This window comes from Mandrillus leucophaeus, unplaced genomic scaffold, assembly GCF_000951045.1.
Source record: "Mandrillus leucophaeus isolate KB7577 unplaced genomic scaffold, Mleu.le_1.0 Scaffold754, whole genome shotgun sequence".
Classification (NCBI taxonomy): Eukaryota; Metazoa; Chordata; class Mammalia; order Primates; family Cercopithecidae; genus Mandrillus; species Mandrillus leucophaeus.
Window position 1 is genome coordinate 693,108 of NW_012108186.1, and position 25,268 is coordinate 718,375.

The window sequence follows — 25,268 nt, forward strand, 5'->3', positions numbered from 1 at the left end:
TTTACATTGCATTCAGAGCACATTAAACTATTTACCTGTCTTCTGGAGAGGAGTTCTTCTGATATGAATTAAGGTTTTCCCTTCTGTCATGACCAGAAGAAGGCTTTAAAAGAGGAAAAAAAGGAGAAAACATTCCAAAAATTATTTATGTTAAAAAACATAGACTGAAACACATGGCTTAGAAAGTTGGAAGTACTTTAGAAATTATATCAAAACATTTTTTAAATCATTAAAAATAATTCATGTAACCTAAACAATCTGTAAGATAAAACGAAATTTTCAGACCATCCCAGATGGGCCTGTCTGTGGCAGGCACCTGTTTTCATTATGGACCGAATACTTCTTTTTTTTTTTCTATTTCTTTTTATTTTTTATTTCTTTTTATTTTATTTTTTATTTCAATAGTTTTATGGGGAACAGGTGGCGTCTGGTTACACGGTTAAGTTCTTTAGTGGTGATTTCTGAGACTGTGCTGCACCCATCACATGAATAATGTACACTGTACCCCAATGTGTAACCTTTTATCCCTAACCGCCACCGCTCCCTTCCCCGATCCTTTCCATGGAGTCCCTAAAATTAATTGTATCATTCTTACGCCTTTGCTGGACCAAATACTTCTTTCTAGCCAAAACAATTCAAAGTAGAAAAAGATAATTCTCAAATTTTCGATGACACCTAGTTTATATTTTACTTCTATGTAGTAAGTTGTAATTTTTATTATTATTATTATTTTTTGAGACAGGGTCTCGCTCTGTTGCCCAGGCTGGAGTGTAGTGGCACAATCACGGCTCACTGCAGACTCAATCACCCAGGCTCAAGTGATCTTCTTGCCTCAGCCACGATATTGTACTTACCTCCTATCTCCGTTGGCTTATGAAAACCACAACTTCAGTACCGGGTAAAATAGCGGGAAGAAACTGACTCTAACATGTTTATAAAAGTTCATTTTTGGCCGGGCGCAGTGGCTCATGCCTGCAATCCCAGCATTTTGGGAGGCCAAGGTGGGCAGATCATGAGGTCAAGAGATCGAGACCATCCTGGCTAACATGGTGAAATACCATCTCTACTAAAAAATACAAAAAAATTAGCCAGACGTGGTGGCGGGCACCTGTAGTCCCAGCTACTCAGAAGGTTGAGGCAGGAAAATGGCATGAATCCAGGAGGCAGAGATTGTAGTGAGCCGAGATCGCGCCACTGCACTCCAGTCTGGGCAACAGAGTGAGACAGCGAGACACTGTCTCTCAAAAAAATAAAAATAAAATAAAAAATTTAAAAAAATTCGTTTTTGTTTTCAACAAACATCAATTGAGTGTCTGATATGTATTATACTGTGCTAGGTTCTAGGGAATCGAACAACATTACTTTAGGGTATAAGCACTATTCCAAATCTTTTGAAAAAAGATTTGTACCTCCTATCTCCTATCAATATACAAATAAGTAACTTCATGTAACATGAGATTGACATGAGACAGAGATGTGAACCATCCAGTTTGAGACTATATCCTAATTAAAAAATCCAAATACATTAAGGAACCAAAATGTTTACCTCTGTATGTAGGTAAAATTTTTAATATAACTGGTCAACATTCAAATACTGACAAGCCTTTTTTTAAGAATTAAAATAATTTTAATTAACCATACTGTAAAGAAAAATAGCATTTAACATACCTTAATCTTGAAATCTAAGATAAACTAAATCAAACAATGAGTAACTATTCTGCAAACTTACGTGCTTGCCTCCTTAATGCAGAAAGGATATATTTTAAAATAGAAAATTATTCTGAGTAGAAATATAAGATCCAACTTCCTCTGATTTTATGACTATCTAATTAATAGCAGTTTGAGTCTAACATAATCACAAGTACAATGCAAAACAGTCTCATTAACTATTGAATTTTTTTAATAGTATCCACTACCTAATCTATATAGGTGAATAAGCATGTAATCAAATTGATGATTTAAAGTAACCATAGTTTAGCTGTTACTCTGCACTAAATTCAACCATTTTAAAATTCTGTGTCTAATGTAAGAAAGTTTTAAAACTTATTTCACTTAGCAACACCGTGAAATAGAATTGTTCAATATATATGACATAGGTTTCCATAAAACTTCACATAAAGTTCTTAAGTCAAATAAACAGCATGAGATTCATTAAATTCAACAGTAACATAAAATATAGTATTTATACTGATCATTTATTACAAAACATAGTCCTTCCTGTGTAGACATTCTGAAGGTTACAATACATAAGAAAGGCCAAGGAGCTTGTCTTGTAGGAGACAGAGAGGCTTATAAAAATTTCCATAATTAAACACATCAGATTATATGTTCCCCAAAATGAGAGTGAGTAAGACAGAGAGACAGAGAGAGAGAGAGAGAGAGAGAGAGAGAGGCAGAAGAAGAAGGTGGCGGGGGGTGGCGGGGGAGAGGAGAGGGGAGAAGACAGAGAACAATAAAACTGCATTACCTCCTTTTTCTTTTACAAGTCAAAAAAATTATTTTGATTACATTAAGGAGAAGGCCCCAATTCTGTGCTAATGATTTTTAACACATCTCCGCAACATCTGTTGTGAGCAAGAGGAAGAGACCAAAAATATTGAAGTTGTGAAGAAGAAGGATTTCATAAATATGATCAAGTAACAAATGACTGGCACACATACTAAGTGCTAAAAGGAGATCTTGAGTAGGAAACAATCACTGTAGCATAGAGTGCTAAGGGATGAAAGTGGGAAAACCGGGACTTGAATTTGGCTTTGGTAGATGAATAGGATTTCACCAAGTTAAAAATCACTTTTGGGTATGAATCAAATATTAAGAACTTGAATTTCCCATTTCTTTTATCACAGAGTTTAGATTGTAAGTCAGTGCAGTAGTTGAAAATACTATACAGTCAGAATTACCTTTAAAATTTTTATAAATTGTTCATGAAGCAAAACAAATATGATGACATCATGCAATAACTCATAGTCTCCAACAACGCAGAGAGAGCAGTATAAGGAGACAAGGGGAACAAGAAGCCTGAGTCCAGTGGCTTTCAGGATCCATTAGACTTTAAGAGAAAGAGGGAGGAGGGGCTGGAAGAGGTAGGGAGCTTGCTAAGGAAGCTCCAGTAAGGTTCAAGGCAAAAACAGGGGATTCTCAGTTGAAGCCTTATGAACCTAACAGGTGAGTCCTCAGAACATCAAAGGAAGAGCTGAGCTTCACCTAAAGAAAGAATGAGCATCAACCCAGCTAGTGGACCCATTGTGGCTAACACAAAGGAGAGAAATGGAAGCAGACCAAAGAGAGCTGGCAGGGAGAACCAAGACACTAAGTGTCAAGGGCATGCTAAATGAAGTCACCCACTCACAGGCTGGGGGAGAAAATGCCACAGGAGACCCATCTGGGCCACAAGAGGGAAGCATGGAGAAGCAGAGGCTAAGAGGAACCAAAAGAGGAGTCTGAGAAAGGCTAAACATTTCTCCCTTTGAGTAAAAGGCATTAGTGTAAAGATCTGAGTGCTCTTGTCTAACACAGCTCTGTCAAGAGCCAGTTCTGCACAAGGTCTCCTTTCTTTATGTCCCCAGCTCCTAACACAGAACCTGCCACCTACTAGGTCCTCAATAAATTAACTGTTTAAGTAACAATGGACCAATGAGTACAAACCCCCAAAAGGCTGATTTCAGAACAATATACAAGGGTTACTGACAGATGGAACTACCTTAGGAAACTGTGAGCCCTGTGCCAAAAGAGATATGCAAGCAAAGGCTGGATGTCTACCTAGCAGGGAGGTGGGTGTCTTCTCACACTTGACAGAGGTTGGAAAAGATTGCAGCAGAGGCTGCCGTACTCTACAAGTCTATCAGTTCAGCTTAATAAGCACCTACCACAGGGCCTACTGTCAAGGAGCTTGCAATCTATTGCTTCTCATTAAAGAAGGAACTTTAGGTGTGCACAGCTGTAAGAGGAGAGGAAGGGAGGAGTGCCTACATTTATAACCAAATAAAAATACAGTTCCCCCTTTACTGATTCAACGGCCCAAAAAGTGATGTCCTGGTTTTAAATCCATGCAACTGGAAAGAGAAGGAAGTTGAGTAGTTTGCTCTCCTGCCAAGTCCACTCACAGGCAGAACAGTTTTGAAAGCAGATGGAATTACTGGTCCCTATTACTGCCCTGACCTCACCTGCTACAATTCTCCCCTTCTGATACCTGCTCCACTCTAGATTCTTTGTCTTTGCTGTTCCTTTTGCCAGGCACACTCTTTCCCCCAGATAGCGGTACAGTTAACTCTCACATTTTCAAGTCTCTGCCCAAATGGCTATCTTTTCAATGGGCTCTACTCACTCCTCTATTAAAACTGCAGCCCCTCAATGTTGAATCCCCCTACCCTATTCTACTTCTTTTCTCCACAGGACAATTCTATTACTTAACATTCTAACATACTATATAACTTATCAAGTTTATAATTTGTCTCCTCCCTACAACAACTATAATGTAAACTCCACGAAAACAAGTATTTGTTTTATTCACTATTTTGTTCAAAGTTCTTAGAACAATCACTATAACATATAACGATCAATATAACATATAACACATATAACACTATTTTGTTCAAAGTTCTTAGAACAATCACTAAAACTCAATATGCATTTGTTAGATAAATGAACGCACACTGTCTAAAGTACAGCACAGAATAAAGAGACCATCTATTCATAAGAAATACACAAAAAGAGGCTCACATTGTAAACAGATACGCAGAAATTTCCCTGCACTGTTTGTCACTTGTTTTTCTTTTACATGTGATCACTCACAACATATATGCAGGCCCTGATGCATGCATCCATGTGTACACACACACATGCACACACACACGTACACACACTCTCGTATGTTCTCTCAACTGCCCTCAGGCGCACTAATACTTACACAGAGCTAAGTATCTGCATTGAAAATTGTTTAAGTTAGATGGATTTATTAGGTTGGTGCAAAAAGTAATTGTGGTTTTTAAAACTGCAAAAACTGCAATTGCTTTTGCATCAATCTAAGTGCCACTCTACTGTCTGGCTCTAATGTCCTAATTACATAAATGCATTTATATTTAAATAATAGGTAATTGACTATAAGTTTACATCCTCTGTTTTAAGTTTCAAACACTTACTTTTATCTGTGCCACACTACTTTTCATTGTCTGTTGCCAGTTGGTCCAATAAATCAAAGACTCCTCAAACTGGTCCAAAGAACAAGTACTCAATGCTCTGAATTCCTTGACAGTTTGCTTTTTCTGTCTGCAAACATCACCTACAAAATATACCAAGGAAAGCTTTGTTAACACTAATAAAGTGTGTAAAATGATGATTTTTTTTCTACACAATGTACATTTGACCGCCTTATTTTTCTAAATCTATAAAACAAATATAATAACTAAATAATTTAAAAATCCTTAAGTAGTTACACATAATAATGCATACCTAACACATATAAGTAGAAAAAAAATCCATGAACAAGAGAGCAAATAGGTTTTATTCTAAGGACCAAGGGGGAACAAAAGTTAATTGAAAAAGAGATGTCCTATAATTTTATTAAAAATGTTCTCACAGTGAGGGAGATATATACTTACATCATAAAATAGCAGTGTGGTATTATTTTTAAAAAAAACTGAGGAAACAATGACAGAAGAGAAACTCTGTAAAAACTGAGTATAAAAATCCAATGTTTCTATATAGACTAAGAATGAAATACCCAATATCCTTGCAATAATGATCATTAAGAAATAAATATAATCCACATAGAAATTTAAGGTGCTAAACTACAATAATTATGTCTCAATGTGATCCATTAATGGCACAAAGCTTCAGATATATGCACATAGGATAACTATTTGGCTCAGAATAAACCTAGTCATCAGCATTAAATCTAAAATTTTCAGATGTCTTTTAATATTCTAAGCAAATTTTAGTAATTTTGTGCAAGATGCTAAATTGATACTTATGTTCACAAAGAACTTGCATTCAAATATTTTATTGGAAGTACATCTCTAAATGGTTTATAGTATAAGGCAATGAAATCCCAAAAATAAAATAGAAAACAAAATAAAAGGATTAAAAGATACAGAGAATGCAGAGAAAGCAATGTGTTTAGTACCAAAATAGCTGAATACAACTGGAAAAAAATTAATTTCAGTGTCAGAAGGGGTATAACAGATTATCTGGTCCAATTCTTTCTTTTAAAAGAGAACACTGAAAGTCAGATAAGCCATTTCAAATATAATTATAATAACTAAATTATAATACCAGTTAGATGTACAACTAGAAACCTACAATAAGGACACCCTGTTAAGTATTCCTTTTCATCAGCACACATATACAAATAGTCTTGATATTATAAAGTGAGACAGAGCTGCTATAATTTAATGTAGATGGGCATGTATACAAATTACTAAGTCAAGAAATGTTTCTATTACTATGGTTGGCATGGTGTCACGGTTAGTAAAGGCAAACTTATCAATCTATAAAATATAACTGCAATCTAAAGCACATCACTGCTTATGTACGAGGCCTATAGTTAAATAGACAAATGTGAGTAACTTCACATTAATATGCTTATTAATAGGCTCTTTCTTCAATTAGTTGCAGTTGTTTAGAAAGCTCAACCTTGTTTTTGGCTGGCAAGTTGTACTCAAATCTTTTCTTTATGTATCTTTTTAAAGCGTATCAGCAATTTGGGAGGTCAAGGCGGGTGGATCACGAGGCCAGGAGATCGACATCATCCTGGGTAACATGGTGAAACCCCATCTCTACTAAAAAAAATAAAAAAAATTAGCCAGGCTTAGTGGCGGGTGCCTGTAGTCCCAGCTACTCAGGAAGCTGAGGCAGGAGAATGGCACGAACCAGGGAGGCGGAGCTTACATTAAGCCGAGATTGCGTCACTGCACTCCAGCCTGGGTGACAGAGCAAGACTCCATCTCAAAAAAAAAAAAAAAAAAAAAAAAAAAAACAACAACAAAAAAAGATTACTCTGGGTCCTAAATCCTAATGCCCACAGACTAGCCTATCTAGGACCTTATTATGCCCACAACTGTGACATTATTGTTTGAACTTAGTTTCAGAGTAACTTTTCCTACTGGATGCTATACCTTAGATAAATAATTGAGAAAATCCAGAATAAGTTATGTAAAACACTTCATAAAATCAGACTCTGTGACAGTAGCAGAGAGGAGAGGCATGTACTTCTAACTCAAACCGTCTATTCTGATACCATGCAAGAGTTACTATCTTAATAAGCCTATGTTATGAAAAGTCAAATAAAAAACGTGCTTCAAAGGGGAAAGAGAGGTTCGAGACTAGAAAGTTTCATATCTAGAAAAATTACACTATTTTCCCCTAAGAACTTAAATAATAAGGGTGTTTTGATTCCCACGGCCACACTGGGTAGTTTATGTGGCACTTCTGAACAAGTTTTTTAAAACCATAACTGAACTTCCATTTCTGAAATGGCTAGGAAGTTCCTACTGAACCCAATCCTTTCACCGATAACAACCATAAACTCCTGACAAAACATTCAACATCCACCTGAAGGCACTGGAGAATGAACAAAAGCAGGCTCAGTCTAGAGGAGAGTAGATGCCCTGAGAAAGGAGTAATATGAGTGAGTTATCCCATTTAATATAGCTTTAGTCTGAGGGCAAGCTGCAGTCTGTACCACGCAAGGGTGGCTAAAACTGATGAAAAGCAGAGTCTGAGACAACCACAGCTGCTGGAAACTGAGGGGGGACTCCAGGAGGGAAGAGAGTCAGTGGAGGGGAACCCCATATGCTGGGTATAAATTGTTCCCACATCTCTATCTCTGAACCAACGCATGTACAATACAGATTCCTGCCAAGAACAGAACTAAGATTTGAATTGTTGCTAAAGAGACTAGAGTTTGCAATTTAAGTCCAACGAAGTTAACTCCCTAAAAAGTTACCACTCCTTAGAGGAATGTAAGGAAACCAGAATCTCTGTAACATAAAAATAACAATATTCAAGAGACAATTAAAAATAACATTTTAAAAGTGTGGCCCAATCTTAAGGGGAAAGACAATCAAAACAGATCAATGCTGAGATGACCCAGATCCTGGAATTAGTATACAAGGTTTTTAAAGCATGGTTTTTAAAACATATGGAACGATGCAAAGAAAAATATGCCTGGGAAATTTCAGCCAAGAGAAACGATAAAATAGAACCAAACAAATTCTAAAACTGAAAAATATATGAAATAAGAAATTCACTGAATACGCTTAACAGAATGGTTAATAGTTAAAGCCAAAGATAAAGAGAAAAATCTTGAGAGCAGAAAAGAAAAAAACAACATATTATATACAAGGAAATAACAATTCAAATTACTGCTGACTTCTCATCAGAAACTAAATAGACCATGTTCTCACTTATATGAAGCTAAAAACTTACTGGATCTCATGAAGATAAAGCAGACTGGTGGTTATCAGAGGCCGGAAAGGGGAGTGGGGTGTGGAGGATGAAGGAAATAAAAGGAGTATAAATGTTTTTATTACCACTGAACTGTACACTTAAACATGGTAAAGATGGTAAATTACATCTCTATATATTTTTATATTAAAAAATTTGAAAAAGAAACTAGAGAGACTTGAAAATAGTGAAACAATTTTTAAAAGTGTTAAAAGATAAAAAACAGTTAACCTAGAATTCCAGAAAAAGCACTCTGTAAAGGAAGACAAAATGAACACATTTACTGATTAAACAAAAAACAACTAAGAGAAACTAAGAGAACTTATTACCAGCAAACCTGCACTACAAAAAATGCTAAAATAAGTTCTTCAAGCTAAAGGGAAATGATACTAGATAGAAACTGTTTTTCAGAAAGAAATGAAGAACACTGTAAATGATACCTTTCTCAGGAAATACAAAATACTGTTTTATTTTAATTTATCTAAAATACATAGGACTCTTTACAGCAAAAATTATGTCTTAAGGGGTTATAATATATGTAGCCAGAGTATATATATGTATAGTATATAGAATTAGCGACCAAAATGGATCTACACTATGCAGTGTTTCTATACCTTTTGTGAGGTGATACAATATCGACTCTAAGTAGCACATGAAAAGTTAAGGATATATATATACTGTTTCCTAGAGTAATGACTAAAAAAAAAAATGTACAAAATATAGCTTAAAAGCCTACAAATTAAAATAGAATTTTAAAAATATTTAAAACAGAGGCTACCCCCTCCCTCACCTGAAGATGAGATCCCTGTAGGGATAACCCTTATCTCAGCTGGATTTTAGGACCATCTGCCTCAACAAGATGACTCTGTTGAAACCAAATTGCATGATTCTTTCCAAAGGTCCTGTTTTTAATGGCTATAAAGGTTTAGAGAGCCATAAAACTCAAAACTTTACTCGACTTACATCTGCTCAAAGATATTGGTATTTTTTCCCCTACCTCTACTAGCACAACCATTTAACATTTCTAGCATATCCTTCACTACCTTTAAACCCAGTGTTATTTATACATACACTTGTTCCCCAACAAATAATACTTGCAGCACTTCTGTTATTTGCCCAGCATCTTTCTAGGCATTGGACAGGCAGCAATGAACTACTCCAACAAAATCTCCTGTTCACATGAAGCTTACATTCTAGGTATAAGAAACAAATCCATAACGATAAGCAAAACACTAAGCCACTCAAGCAAGGTGACAGTCTGGGTTTTTTGCCTACACATCAGTTTTAAATCACTACTTAACAGTGTAAAACTAGTCTGATATCACTATATTAAAAACAACCCAAATCAAGAAAAAATGCATGAGAGGAGAATTACTTGTACATATATTGGGGCCCACCGCTGACTTACTAAATCAGAAAATGGGCAAGTACAGGAGAAACCCATGCATACTTGATTTATGAAAGTATTCCCAAGGTAATTCCAAAACCCAACTTTTCCCCAAGTCTCCTCAGTTTTTCAATTCTACATAAGAAACAGGTTCTCAATTTGTTCTCAAACCATAAGCCACTTAGGCAGAATAGAGACACCCCACATCCTACCTACTTTATAGTGAAGAACTTAGTCGTAGATCAATTGAAAAGGGACACAGAAATTCCAAATGAATTAATTCTTAACAATTCACAGGTAAGAAGTGTTTTTTAAACCTGAGAAATTATGGCCACAATTTATAATTACTTATACAATCTTACTCAATCCTCATAATTACCCTGCTCTGGTGATTTTTTTTTTTTAAGCCATGTTTTCCAGTGAAACAAATGAAGCACAGCAAATTCAAGCAATTTGTCCAAGCAAATTACACCTAGTAAATGGCAGAAGCTAAAATTCAAAGCCAGGTTTATCTGATGCCAAAGCCATATATCGTGTCCCAATGAAAACGCCAACACTAATGAATTGAAGCCAAAATGGTAAATTATAAAATGTAAATAAGTACAGACTACTATCCAGAAAATTATCCTAGCCTTAATTGATCCATTCATTCAAAGTTCCAGATACCAAAGACTGTGATTTAATATAACGAAGCACTACTTCTTTTCAAACATTCATAGTAATTTTAAGCATTCCTTTATTTAATTTAGCATACCTAGAATTCACTGTGACAAGGTATACTATGAGCAAAAAATAAAAATAAAAAATCATTTGACCCTATTGCACAAGATTTAGCATTTTCCTTTGCTATTCTCCTGGAGTATTAAACCCAGTTCCTCTTCCCAACCTACTTATACATTTCAAAACAAGCAATTTCTGTGCATTTTATTTCAGGTTACCTTACATATTTAAATTTAATGAGTTTTCTTTCTGATCGATATCATCTTTCCCCTTTCAATCTTCATCAGCAAATAATTGATGGCAATAAAGTACAATCTGTTACATTTCCATGTCTCAAAATGTAAGTGTGAAAATGACAATATGGTAAAGTAGACTGCTATCATAGTTCTAACAAAAAATGAATACAGTATTGTCATTGTACAGGTTTATACAGAATATGCCTGTTCGGAAATTCTGAGTTCAACATATGCATGCTAATACTTACACTAATTGGAAATTCCTGAAATGAGAGCAATTTATCTAGAGTTTACAGCACTCTCTGCTCTTCTAAGCATCACTATGTGAATTTTATGGTGAATTATTAAATTTCTGTCCCCTTCTCACAAGAAAGCAACTCAACAAAACCACACCTGCTCTCCTGAAGAAAGAGGATATTTTCTAATAGGAGATACAGTACTCATGAGAGCACTATTAAAAAAATGACAGTTTTTCTCTCAGTTTCATCAAGCATTAGAAAGCAAAATATTTAATAGCATTTATAAGTACTTCAGACTGTTAACCAGAAAATGGTGAATTCTACAATTATCTCAAAAATTAAGAAAATGAGAAAATGTTCAACTAATGGCTGAAATGCACTGCTTTCCAGATGATTTCAGTAGCAAAACACTTCTACCATTGTCACTTTGGTGCCCTCAGTTCAAGTTAGAGGAACTTGCTGAAACATACTATTGTAAAATTGCTAAAGGAAGGGGGAATCAACTGTGAATTACCTTTAGTTGGCTCCTCCGGCTTCTAAATAGTAACAACAGGTTTGGTGAATTTCAAACATTTTAACAGAGTTCATATTTAAAACAAAAACAAATAATAAAAACACCTTAGTTGCCCAATGGGGAAAGTGGTAATATTACACAATACAAAATAAAAACTGTCTTAAAATTATTCTAAATGCCAAAATATAACGGGAGGGGAGATAATGGAATTCTCAGAAAATACCTCAATAAGAGCCAAGCCCCCAAGGAACAGATTTTCCTTCTCAGGGAACAAACAGGAATAACAGATTGGCTTTGCTCTTGAACAATATAAAACAAGATTGCTATATACTTTCCATATCTGTACTGAAGGAAAACTTATTTGTTTAGAAAAACCGTTTCTTGCTATTTTTTTCCCTTCTTAAAAATACTTACATATTAGTGAAAAATTTGCCTCATGATATACCACATAAGGCCAAAAAGTTATAATTTGATGTCAGCATAGAATCACAATTTCAAGAAAATAAAAGAGTCAAAATACTCCTGTCTCTTTCTAGAAAAGTCACCAGGTACAGGTTGGCAATCCCTTATCGGCAGTTCTAAACTCCGTAAAGCTCTGAAAATACAAAGATTATCCTTAAGCGTGTGGCAACTCACTTGACAGCAAAACTTAGCATATACTGACTTGATACTTAATGTCACTTGATACAGTGCAGAAATATTAATATGCTTGATTAGAGGATGCTGCTCCAGACCCCAAAAGGGGGATTACTTAATATGTAGTATAGGTACTGCAGTTTTCTAAAAACTACAAGATACTGAAGTCAAAACACTTCTGGCTCCAAGAATTACAAATAAAGGGTTGCAGAGCTGTACTCCGTTTTGCTTCCTGGTCATTGCATACACCAGGTGTGCTCTCTGACTCATAACCATTTGAATGACTAGACTGCCGGGTTCTAGTACAGGGCTGGAAGCTGTGCAGATAGTTCTGGACATTGTTTTCTGTAAGAAATAAGTAATATAAAAGCATTTTACTGGTCTGCAACTCTGTGTGGAGAGTGGACAGCCCAAATTTTGAGACACTTTAAAACAGTAAGACACAGATGAGTGAAAAAAAAAAAAAAAGACATTTCAATGAACCCAATGATACCATTATTTATACTGAAATCTTCACATTATAAATTGGGAGGTAGTATTACCCCCCATTCATTTCCTATATCATGAAGCTAGTTCCATCTTATGCTGTTTAAATAACCAAAGAGTTAAGTAATACAATCATTTGCAAATACTATTAATTTTTTAAATTTTTTTAATGCATAGGAAGATTCCCCAATGTGCTCCTTTTCAACAGAATGCAGGATCTATGAGAACAGGAATTTATCTATTTTTGTTAGTTTCAACATTCCAATCAGCTGTCTCTTGATTTACAGTACAGTACTGATTTCTATTTAAGTTGGTTTTAAAGAAAAATTCTACATGTTGAACTTTTTAATGATTCATTTAAAAATAAATTAAGATATTTATGGGGCAAATTCCCTTCATCCTGTCCCCTATTTCTACTGTTTCATCCCTACACAGCTATTTTTTGATATGTTGATGTGTAAGTTCACACTTGATGCCGCTAATCTTTTTTTTTTTTTTGAGACAGAGTCTGACTGTCACCCAGGCTGGAGTGCAGTGGCATGATCTCAGCTCACTGCAGCCTCCACCGCCCAGGTTCAAGTGATTCTCATGCCTCAGCTTCCTGAATAGCTAGGATTACAGGCGTGCACCACCATGCCCAGCTAATTTTTTGTATTTTTAGTAGAGATGGGATTTCCCCATGTTGGCCAGACTGGTCTCGAACTCCTGACCTCAAGTGATCCGCCCACTTGGGCATCCCAAAGTGCTGGGACTACTGGAGTGAGCCACCATGTCCAGTCTGATCTCTCTAATTCTTAACCTCTCCTACCCACTGTAATTTGGCTTTCCCTTCCCACTACTTCACAACACTTACCAATGTTACACAATAACTTCTTGTTGCTAAATCCAGGGGCGGCTTCCTTCTTTTATGGAACAATGCTCTAGCATTTGGCACCTAATCCCCTTCTTGAAGTTCTCACTTGTCAACTTACAGGGACACCACCTTCATTTGTCCACCCCTTTATTATTTATTATGCCTGAGAGTTTAATCTTTGCTTGTGAATTTATGTTTTGTTCATTGTTCATTGCTACAGTAGGGACAACCCAACACTAGAGGCTTTCAATACGTATTTGTTAAATGAATGAATAGTCCTTATCTTTTCTTTCTCCATATTCTCTGTAGAAGATCATCTCCATCCCCATAGCTTCAATTAACATGTGAAAACAACTTTTTACTCCAGCCAATCTTCTCTGAAGTTCCAAATCATTATGTCCAATTGGCTACAGGAAACCTCTATGTGGATGTGTCAAAGGCCATTTGAACTAAGGAAATCCACACTGGAACTCATTATTTCCTTCTCCCCATCTCAAATCAGCAATTCTTCTAAGATATGACTTACAAAGCTTCCCAGGGGGCAATTTCGTTTTCCTTACTCCTCGTAAGTCACCAAATCCTATTGATTCTATCAAATCTGCCCATGTTTTCCCTTCATTCTGTCACTGTATATAGGAGGCTGGGGGAAGGTTCCATTTAGGCTAGGGCCATAATTGATATTTACATTCAGTGGCTGAGAAAAGCTGGGTGCAGTGGCATGTGCCTAGAGTCCCAGCCTGGGCAACATAGTGAGATCCCATCTCAAAAAAATAGTAAAAGAAGAAGAAAAAAGAAAAGTGCTTACAGAGAAAATGAGGAATTATGAAGCCAAGAGAAATAAAGTACAGTCACGGTCTTTACTAAAGGCAGTGCCTATGTATGGTGGGGAGATATATACATTACACATCAGACAAGGCATTGAGGACTCTGTCCTCCGGTAAAGAAGAAATGTCTAAGTGCTACAACAATGTTATAAACTAAGTTTTACTGGAAAAGAGGGTTTGGGACATACAGAAAGAAGCAGGTCTTGAAGCTGAGTCTTGAAGAACAAGTAGGAATTATCCAAATAGAAAGGGGAAAAAGGTCATTCAGGAAATAAGATAAGCATGTGTAAAGACTCAAGAGACAGAGAATTTGGGGATTCCAGGGTGTATATGAAAAACTGAACATGAATAAGATGGAACATGAGAGACTCATTAAGCTAAACTATGAAAGCCTCTGTATGAGAACGCTGGATCCTCAAGGTTTTTGGTCACTGCTACATATCCAGAACCTAGGACAGTGTCTGCTACTTAATAAGTTCCAACTCTAAAATTAAATAAAAAAATGGGGAGTGTAGATTTCTGCGATTACTCCTATTTCTTCCCACACAGAACTCCCTACAATGCCATTTTGTCAACTTGCTCATCAAGGAATACAACAGCAGCCTTGTCTCACCTATTAACTCCTACTTCTTGGAAATACTAAGATTTCCAAGTCTTAGTGCATCAAGACAGCACTATCAGATGCCACTCCCTCTTAGTCTTCACTCCATGTTAACCTGTGGAGTAAGCAGCTTGAAAACACTTCCTCGTTGAGTGAGATGAAAAAAATACTAGTTCCTTTGCAGGAACTGCAAAAGGAAATCTATCCCTGAAGGTGCAGTTCTCTCAACTTACAAAATCAACCCTAATTACTGAATATGCCATATGCCTTCATCATACATTCAAACCACTCTCTCCTGCCCCAAATCTGTTCCTCAGCTTGCCTAATTAAGTACATGGGTGAATACATTCTGCCAATTTTCATGGCACAGCTTTGAAAGTCACCTGATTATTTAATTAGAGAGCCACTTAGTAAACCACATTCTGGTTTAAAGAAAACTTGGAGGTGTTGGCCTCCATAGAGAAACTGAGCCCCTAGACATGTAAGCACTGCATTCTACTACAAAGGCTCCTGTAGCCAGGTCTAAAACAAAGCTACACTGACAAACTATTTCAGGGATTCACAGGGTAACTTTTCAGGTGGAAGTGCTGAACTCTGTCTAGCTCCAACCATTTATAAGTTAGGCTGAAAGACAGGTTAAACATGAGTTGCCACTGAGTTCATCCTTCCCACTAGCTAATCCATTCTACAGGAGTTTATATGTCCCAAGGCCAAGTCAGCATACCCGGTTTTTGGTATCTGTTCACTAGGAAAGACTTATTAACTGGACTATATATAGTAAAGGCTTGCTTTAATCCATGCTTAAAGTTTGCACTTTGTTATAGGCATTCAAATGTCTCTTCCAATGGCCACTTGGGAAATGTATATACTGAGAAAAAGCATAAGTCTGGGAGTTTGCCAAAACTAGTATGCTCTCTGGCTTTACAGTTCCACCACCCTCCCATGCTCAGATAAACAGAAAAGTGGGGAAATTCAACAAGGGAGCCTTCAAAGTTATAAGTCGGATCAGATGTATTACTAATAGCCACTTCTTTCTTGGACTAGCTCCAGGCACCATGAACAAACCATGACCAAGTTAGGGATATGATAGGTAGTACAAAATTCCATCTAAATACAGGTGGACAATAAACTGAAATTATTATTCAAGTTAAGGCATGGGCATTTGAAATACAAAATGTGTCACCGTGCTGTCTTCTGGGTGGTCTCAGGCACAAGCCACTGTAGGTCATTCAACAATGTTCAATCATGGGGAAGGAGAGTTAACTTCTTTTCTTTTTCTTCTTCTTTTTCTTGAGACAGAGGCTCACTTTATCACTCAAGCTGGAGTGCAGTGGAGTGATCTCGGCTCACCGCAACCTCCGCCTCCAGGTTCAAGTGATTCTCCTGCCTCAGCCACCCGAGTAGCTGGGGCTACAAATGCACAGCACCACACCCTGCTACATTTTTTTGTATTTTTAGTAGAGACAGGGTTTCACCATGTTGGCCAGGCTGGTCTGGAACTGCTGATCTCAAGTGATCCGCCTGCCGTGGCCTCCCAAAGTGCTAGGAATGCAGGCATGAGCCATCGCGCCCCACCAGAAGAATTAACTTCTAAAAATTCAACAGCTGGGAAAGCTAATAGAGCTAAGAAAGCTCGCTTAGAAAAATCAGGTAGTCTAGGAAGTGTCAGAACTCCAAAAAGTGATTGGAGATAATCTATCCAAAGCAGGGAAGGATGTGGTGGCATAATAATAAATACTGGCTGGCCATGGATCAAGTACTTTGGAGCAAGGAGGGCAACAAACCTGATTCTGAGGACAGGGGGAGGATGAACCATAGCATGCCCCTAAAAGATGGGCTAGAGCAGAAGTTTTCAAACTAACTGGCATGAGAATCATTCGAATGCTTTGGCGCAAAAAAAACAAAACAAAACAAAAAAAAAAACAAAACACTGTTGGGCCTGCATTTCCACGTTTCTGATTCAACAGAACTGGGTGAAGCCCAGTAATTTACATTGCTAATAAGCTTCAAAGAGATGTTGCTGATTCAGGAGACCACATTTTTGGAAACACTAGACCAGGGTATTAGATCAAAGTTCTTGGCCTTTAACTTATAACCAAGACAGTCTCAGAGCCCCAGTCAATTGAGTTGGGTAAGACTCCATAAAAGTGGCATGGACACTTAAAACTAGAAGGGCACTGGCCGAGCGCATCGGCTCACCCTGTAATCCCAGCACTTTGGGAGGCCGAGGTGGGTGGATCACGAGGTCAGGAGATAGACACCATCCTGGCTAACATGGTGAAACCCCGTCTCTACTAAAAATAAAAAAAAATTAGCAGGGCGTGGTGGCTTGCGCCTGTAGTCCCAGCTACTCGGGAGGCTGAGGCAGGAGAATGGCGTGAACTCCAAAGGCGGAGTTTGCAGCGAGCCAAGATCCGCCACTGCACTCCAGCCTGGGCGACAGAGTGAGACTCCGTCTCAAAAAAAAAAAAAAAAAACCCTGGAAGGACGCTTAAAGGTGGAAAGGCAACACTCAGACCCAGAGGGCAAGAACTGAGGCACAGACAGAACTCATCAACTGTATCATAGTAGCAATTTACACTAATACAAAGTTAACACTGTATATCAGGCACTGTGCTCAGTGCCTCATCTGCATTATTTTCTTTATACTCAAAAAAAGACAACACAGTGAGGCAGGTATTGTATTATTACCTACATGTTTTCAGATGATGAAGCTGACTATATATAATAGAGACTTTAACTTGCTCCAAGTGATAGACCTAATAATAGCTAAATAAAACTGAAATCTTTGGTCTACTAGTCCATCACCCAGGACCAACAAAAGTAGCTTTCCTCAACCTACTGATAAGGCCTGTAACAAGGCTTCTCCTCTCCTGGTCAAAACCACACTTTTAATGTCAATTTTAAATCTGCCCTTGCATAGTAGGATAATCTGTGTTAACTCCTGAATTCACAAGCAATCCTACAACAAGATAAGTCTAAATACGGATAAGAGGTAGGTTAACTGATCTGCTGAGGACCAAATTTGTTTGTTTATCTGCTATTTCGAGTCTCTGCACCTCCAAAAATGCAAAGGAAACTCTTACCTAATTCTTGCATCTAGAATAGCCTTTCTCCAAATCCTGCCTTCTCCAATTACCTCAAAAGAATTGTTAGGATTAAGTGGAAATAGGTATGGTAGTTTTTGCAGTTAAACTCAGTGAAATTAACGATTATATTTCCGTACTATAATGCTGTGTTATAGGACCCAAAGCTCCTTAGAGAGGTGGAGTCTGGACACCCAAGTTTAGCAGTTATTATCTCATTGGAGATAGTTCAAGTTATGGAAGGATCAAGAATGACAGGTGAAGAGGACACAAGAGAAGCGAAGCGTCTTCAAAACTAAACTCTAGAAACTATCAGTATTTACAGGGCAAATAAATGAAAAAGAAACCGCTAATGAAATTTAAAACAAATAGCCAAAGGGATATAACGCCGGAAAGAGGCGTAAGAGTGCAAGCACTTCAACTAACTTTTAATCAACTAGAGCTCATTGATCCCACTCCCCTGGCCCTGGGACCCGGGCACTGGGAAAGGGGCTTTGGCAAGCCCAATGGACTCCAGAGGCTCTAAGTATAAAACACACTGCACACGAAACAAAAGAGCACCAGCGTTGGTGCAAGACTTCAGACAGCTGCAGGAACCTCACAAGGAAGGTCAGCCGGTCCGCTCTGGCAGGCAGTTAGTTCACTGCAGCCCATTCCCTCCCCACCCGCTTGGACTCCTCGGACCCAGCCACTCTCACACCCCTCTCGCGGGCCCGAGCGTGGCGGGAAGACCCATGCACACTCCAATGCCGCTCACAGCCGTATCAGTGAGCCCGCACCCACTCCTCAGGGTCTTTCACTTCCCACCCGACCCGGCGACCCACCACCGCCGCTCCGCTTCGCTGCCTACGGGGACTCCACGGAGTTCGATAATTACCTAAAGCTCCACCGCGCCGCCATTACACCGGATGTACGTCACTTCCTCTTCCCGAGCACCGACAGTAGGAACAAGGCAGATAGTGAAATACATAAAAACTTGACGCTCAATTGGCTTGACGCGTTACCCTTTTAATTTATTTCAGATACATATCATAATGCCAGAGTCAAAGCAGTCGATCCAGGCACACTGTCTTCTTATCAAAATGGCGACTAAAACGAGAAGTTGGCATGAACTACAAAGTCCGAAATCCAGCACCTGTGCTGACGGAAATGACGAAAGCATAATTGTAGTTTAGCGGTGAAATGGCGCGGTGTACGATGGGAATTGTAGTTCATACAGATGCGTGCCAGCGCGTTAACATCCACGCTGCTCACTGGCAGCCTAGTAGTGTTTAGGGTCTAGGCAAATTTACTTTAACCTAAAACTATTTCACTGCATTTTGGGAAATTTTTTTTTTTTTTAGCAGTCAGTTGTCACTTTCCTTGAAAATCTTAAGAGAGAGATTTTCTTGAGACTTTTTTTTATAAGAGTTTGACCAAGAGTCAAGTGCCTAATAAATTTCAAGACATCCAAGCCAAGAGAATGGGAGAATATTAGATCATAAATAGAGTGAAATAATGAGGAAAAAATAATTCTGTAGAGACTATGTTGCCTGTCTTTTAAGTTAAGATACCAACTGGTATGACCTGAGAATAAGGAGATTGCCTGGCTGAGTAGGAAGTAGCAGTTTGTACAGCATGCAGAACTAGGGCATCAAACAAATTGTTTCTTTAAACTTCACTTTTCACTAGTAACAAAATGTAAAAGTTCAACTACTTGCTACTTTGGAAACTCTCTTTGTAAAACAAGAATATCTTTATGTTATCAAATCTTTCATAAACCAGGCCTGATTTCTCCACACACTTCTCTATTACAGTTTTAGGGTGCTGTGCTTCCACTCCTTTCTGGAGGCAAAGTGTGAGGATTAAGAATAAAAACACTGCAGTTGGACTACTTACGTTTGAATCTTGAATCTTTTGATTATTTATGGATGATTGGGGCAAGTAACTTCACATTCTGTGGCCGTTTCCTGATCTGTTAAATGGAAATACTAATAGTACCCATTCGTGCAGTAGTTATAAGAATTGAATTAGTTGATTCACAAGATATGTTTAAGATAATTGCTAGTATACAGTAGTGTTATCTACTTTATTTCATATTTAAGATATTTGGCCATTGTCGATGGTGCACTTTGGTGTACCAATACAGGGCACAGGAGATGGATCTGGAGATGAACATTTGTATTTATATGTTTAAAAAGCCACAATACTATCTGTGATGGTTAATTCTGAATGTCAACTTGATTGGATTGAAGGATGCAAAGTATTGATCCTGGGTGTGTCTGTGAGGGTGTTGCCAAAGGAGATTAACAGTTGAGTCAGTGGACTGGGGAAGACAGACCCACCCTCAATTTGGTGGGAAAAATCTAATCAGCTACCAGCGAATATAAAGCGGGCAGAAAAAAGTGAAAAGGCGAGACTGGCCTAGCCTCCCAGCCTATATCTTTCTCCCATGCTGGATGCTTCCTTCCCTCAAACATTGGACTCTAAATTACTCAGTTGTGAGACACAGACTGGCTCTCCTTGCTCCTCAGGCTTGCAGAAAGCCTATTGTGGGACCTTGTGATTGTGTAAGTTAATACTTAATAAACTCCCCCTTTATATGTGTGTGTGTATATATATGGATATATATTTATATTAGGATATATATGTAATAGGATATATATACACATATATATGTATATATATCCTGTTAGTTCTGTCCCTCTAGGGAGCCCTGATGAATATACTACCTCTGCAATTATTGACAGAAATAGGAAAGTTAGGGTTGAGCAGAGGAGAACTAGATGGAGCTGGAAAAGAATGGACTTGTCAGTTGGGTCCTTCAGGAAGCAGACACTGAGGAAGAGTTAAGAATAAACAAGGTGAAAGGAAAAGGGAGGAAATAGTATGGGGCAGGAGTAGCTCCAGAACAAAGATAAAGAGGCCTACAATGGGATGAAATGGCTAGGCCCTTGTACCACAGTTTTGTTCAGTTACTGGCTAGAGCCACCCCAAGAAGAGCGTGGCCTCAACTAAAAATCCGAGGTGGACATGAAGATGTCAACAGTTGAAGGCTGTCACCTAACCACACTGCTCGCAGCTAGGCTACAAACAAGTCCTTTCCTGAAGAGGTATCTGAGCTGCATATCTCTATGCCTGTCACCGTCCACCTGTTACACCACGTGGACCCAGTCTCCATACACATTTCAGGAACATCTTTTCCAGGATTCTAGTGCACATTTCTTCCTTAAAAAACAAACAAAACCAAAAAAACTTAGAAGTGGGAAGTTAGTGAGACAAACTACACTCCCCATCTTTGGGTCCTGAGGCCACACTGAATCCATTGCGTCTCTTCTCCACTATTCATTCTAAATTTCCCTTGCTGTCAGCTACTACTCTACTGCTCTCAGTGGTCAAACTAGTGGTGTAAACATCCTAATTCCTGGGAAGTCTGAGCGCCTGGTAGTGATCTTCTTTTCAGGCAGGTGCTGCTGCATTTTTTCACTGATGATTACTATAAGGTAAGGGATTACCAAGAGATGCTCAAGTGGATCACGTAAGTACCACATATATTCTTACTTGCTCCCATTGTGTAACAGCAAGCCTATCTCCTCCTGCTGTTTGGATTTAGCTACCTCTGACAAAGCATTGATTCCTTTCTTGCCTACTAGTCCCTGAACTCTAGAAATCTCATGTTCCCAGGCACTTGCTGAGCTTAGTTCAATTCAGTGGGACACTGTGTCCCTAGCAAGAATATACCCCGTTTGGGGATTAGGACCACCAATTCCACAGAGCTCAGAGTCGTAGGAATGAGAAATACTATGTCCCACAGCAGGTCATTGGGAAAAATGGTAAGTTGGGTTATATTCCTGTTTTCATCCCTTGTTTCCTGGACCCAAGTATTGTTCTTACTAGGGACTCTGCATCCTGAGAGACAGTACCTCATTCTTGCAGAATATTGTCTTCTAGCTGGTACTTCAACTGAACCTTCAGCAGGCCATTCCAGTGCTCTGTTAGGCCACCAGCTTCTGGGCATGCAGCATGTGATACATCCAGTGGAACCCATGGTCACAGACTTGCACCACCTTTGCTATGAAGTAAGTACTACTAGGATGCTATATTGTATTATATTCCATACCTGTGGATCAAGCATGGTGGAAGTCCACAGATACTGGTGCTGGATGAGTCTTGGTGAGTATAAAATGCGAATGCATTCCCAAAATAAATATTCCCATAAAATTGAACTGCTAGAATGGAAAGATCTCAATGCAGTCTACTTACCACCAAGTGTTTTCTCGATCTCCTAAAGATTCAGTGTCAAATCAAGGATCAGTTTCACAGGTTAAGCTTTCAGATAAGGCAGTAAGTAGGTAGATCAGCTGTGGTAAGTGGGGATATATGCTGATGGACCTGTGCATATATTCCATTTTTGCCACCCTGGCCATTTTGTTCATGTGCCGATTGTACCAGCACCGAGGTGGCCACTAATAAAGACAGGCTGACGTCAACTAATTGAGTAATTTTTCTACTTGTTTTTAGTGCTTACTCCTTAGATTATACTTTCTTGTGGACATTGATGTGTGATAAAAATATCTTCACACTTTTTGCCCACACCAATATGTATATCCACGTTCCTCTAAGATCCTCAGGACTCATTATTTGTGATCTTCTAAACTCATTCTTTTCAGGCCTCTGACCAGCCAGCCAGGATGTTTGTCATTTCCTGTAAGTATATTTATATTCTAACCTCAGGCTACTTCTCCTTCTAAAGAAAGTAGATGACAAGGTGCACCATCCAAAGCTTTGCCCACCAGGAAGACTGTTTCTCTCCACTGTCTTCAAGGCTATTCTTTAATGAGATTGTAATATAAGCTGCTGCCCATTTTCAGCTTTCATCCACATACGTGGGCAACACATTCATAAAGTAAGCTCAGCCATTTTTTTTCTTTCTTCAGCTTATTGATCAAGACCACAGCTCTGCTCCATTTGGTCACCAGTATGAGCCGAGGGAGAAGTACTGATGCAACTCTAACGGTGATGTCAGAGTGTATGCTATCTGCTCCTATAGATTGATTGTGGTCTTCTTTGTTCTTCATCCCAAATGTAATTCTTTTATCTTATGATGGATTACAGTTGAGCTTCCCAGAACTTATAACATGGTGTGTCCAACAAGTCACATTTTTTTTTTTTTTTTTGAGATGGAGTCTTGCTCTGTTGCCCAGACTGGAGTCAAGGTACATTTTGTTTTGTGTCACTTAGTGTCCCACAATAAGCATTTCCTCTTTACCAGTAGCATTATAAGGGCCATTTTTCGAAAGACTTGCAGCCTTCATCTAGATCCCCAGACACCCGAACTGTAATTTTCCCACTGAGATTTCTATAAACTCCATACTGCATCTTTTTCCACCACTGACACCTCTGACATCATAGGTTCTGCCAGATCGTATAGTCCAGTGTCAAAGCTATTTTCACTGCAGCTCAGTCCTGCTGTAGAACTCTTTCCTGTGCCATGTTGCAAAATTGGCAGCTTTTTATGTCACCTGGTTTATGGATGAGAAAAATATTTCTAGGTGTAGAGTATGTGGCTTACAGAACCCAAAGCAGCCTCCTAGGCATTGTGCTTTTTCCTTCTTCATATGGGATGTAAGATGCTGCAGTTTGTCTTTTATTTTAGAAGGGATATCGTAGCACTCCTCCGAAAAATGGGCCCTTAATGTCTTTAATAAAGAACCAGGTCCCTCTGTGATTCTTCCAAGGTTTCATTTCTCACTCTCTGGAGCACAAACTTTAAACATGCTAATAACCTCTTGCTAAACCTGTTTTATCAGCATGATGTCATTGATATAATGAATCAATGTAATATTCTACAGGATTTCCAAACGATTCCTATCTCTGGACTACAAGTGTGAGTAGGATAGTTAATATAGTCCAGGGGAAAAGTTTCAATGTATATTGATATTTTATTTCTTCTGGATATGAACTATTTATTTCATAGGACATAAGCTATTTTAAATTGTCTTGCTTGATCAGGATAGAAAAGAATGAATTTTCCAAACCAATAGCTGCATACCATATACCTGGAGGCATATTATCCTGCTTTATCAATGATACTGTGCTTGGCATGTCAATTGCAACTGTGGCTGCTACTTTGTTAGACTTTTGGTAGTCTACAATCATTCTTCTGTTATAGTTCATCTAGTTTTCACAAAGGCCAGACTGTTGAATTAAATGGAGATATGATGGAAACTATCAACCCTGCATCTTTTTTATTTTTATGAGTATCATTAATCTGCACCATTTTCTAGGCACATTATATTGCTTTAGATGTCTCTTGGACAAGAGAGGCAGTTTTAAAGGCTTCTTTTTAGCCTTCCTCACTATGATAGTTCTTACTCCATAGGCCAAGAACAATACCTGGAAGTTGTTCCAACTGTGAAATATGTCAATCTCAATTATACACTGTAAGGTGGGGTAAATGTCCACGGGATTGGTTTGTGAACCCAGTGGACTCATTGTGAGCAGACTCTGAATAGACTCATGGACATGACTCATGGTCTCCGTATGATTCCATTCCAAAAGGAGAGTCATGATATTGCTTCAGATCTTTAGGTATCAGTGTTAATTCTGATCCTGTGTGCAATAGTTCCCAGGAAGTATGGGTACTCCCGTTCCCAGTGTACAGTCATTCAAGTAAGTGGAAATGGATCTCTTTGGGGAAGGACTAGGGGAATCATTACATGTCATACTTGACATAGTATCACAAGATATTTCTTCCTGAGACCCAGACAAGTCTCGATAGCTTGACAACTGGCACAGATCCAGGAAGTGGGCAAGATAATGTGACTTTTTATTGGTGTGACCACCCTCAGCCTCCTGTTCATCCATTCTTTCCTTTAATTGCATGTATCAAGCAGCATCCTCATTGGAAGCCCATGTATTTTGCTCCTAGTGACACTGTGTTTTATTAACCATCTTCACAATTCTCTCTTAGCTGCTGCTCTGACATTGTTGGTCACAATGATAATTGTGACCCACCCCACCCCCAGCCTTGAGGATTAAGTTTTACTTCAACCTCTCTTGCTGTTGGGCCCCATGATCCTCATTGTTACTAAGGAGTCAAGTTCTATGACAGCCTCTCCTACAGTCAGCACTGACCTGTAGAGAAGAGCCAGAACTGGATGTCTTGGTGATGTTGGTGCCCCACTTACTAGCAAATTCCTGATGACCTTGGGGAATGATGTGTCCTCATGGCCTCCTGTGGAAAATAATTTTTTCTGGTAGGC

General features: G+C 38.4%; 2 protein-coding genes across 3 annotated transcripts in view; both read right to left on the minus strand.

Annotated features, from left to right (window-relative positions):
* The window catches only part of ZNF385B (zinc finger protein 385B), a 572,754-nt gene extending 553,635 nt beyond the window's left edge, over positions 1-19,119 (minus strand). Inside the window, exon 1 of the mRNA XM_011966298.1 lies at positions 18,902-19,119. The gene's annotated coding sequence lies outside the window, so the exon portion shown is untranslated. The remainder of the gene's footprint in view (positions 1-18,901) is intronic.
* The window catches only part of CWC22 (CWC22 spliceosome-associated protein), a 63,390-nt gene extending 44,200 nt beyond the window's left edge, over positions 1-19,190 (minus strand). Inside the window, exons 1-3 of one of the 2 annotated variants that reach the window (XM_011966295.1) lie at positions 18,902-19,190; positions 5,139-5,278; positions 36-103 (exon numbers count right to left, since the gene is read on the minus strand). In XM_011966295.1, coding sequence (XP_011821685.1) covers positions 36-103; positions 5,139-5,165 — 95 coding nt within the window. In that variant the 5' untranslated portion in view covers positions 5,166-5,278; positions 18,902-19,190. The other variant, XM_011966297.1, reaches the window with a different exon arrangement.
* Positions 19,191-25,268: the final 6,078 nt, after the last annotated feature.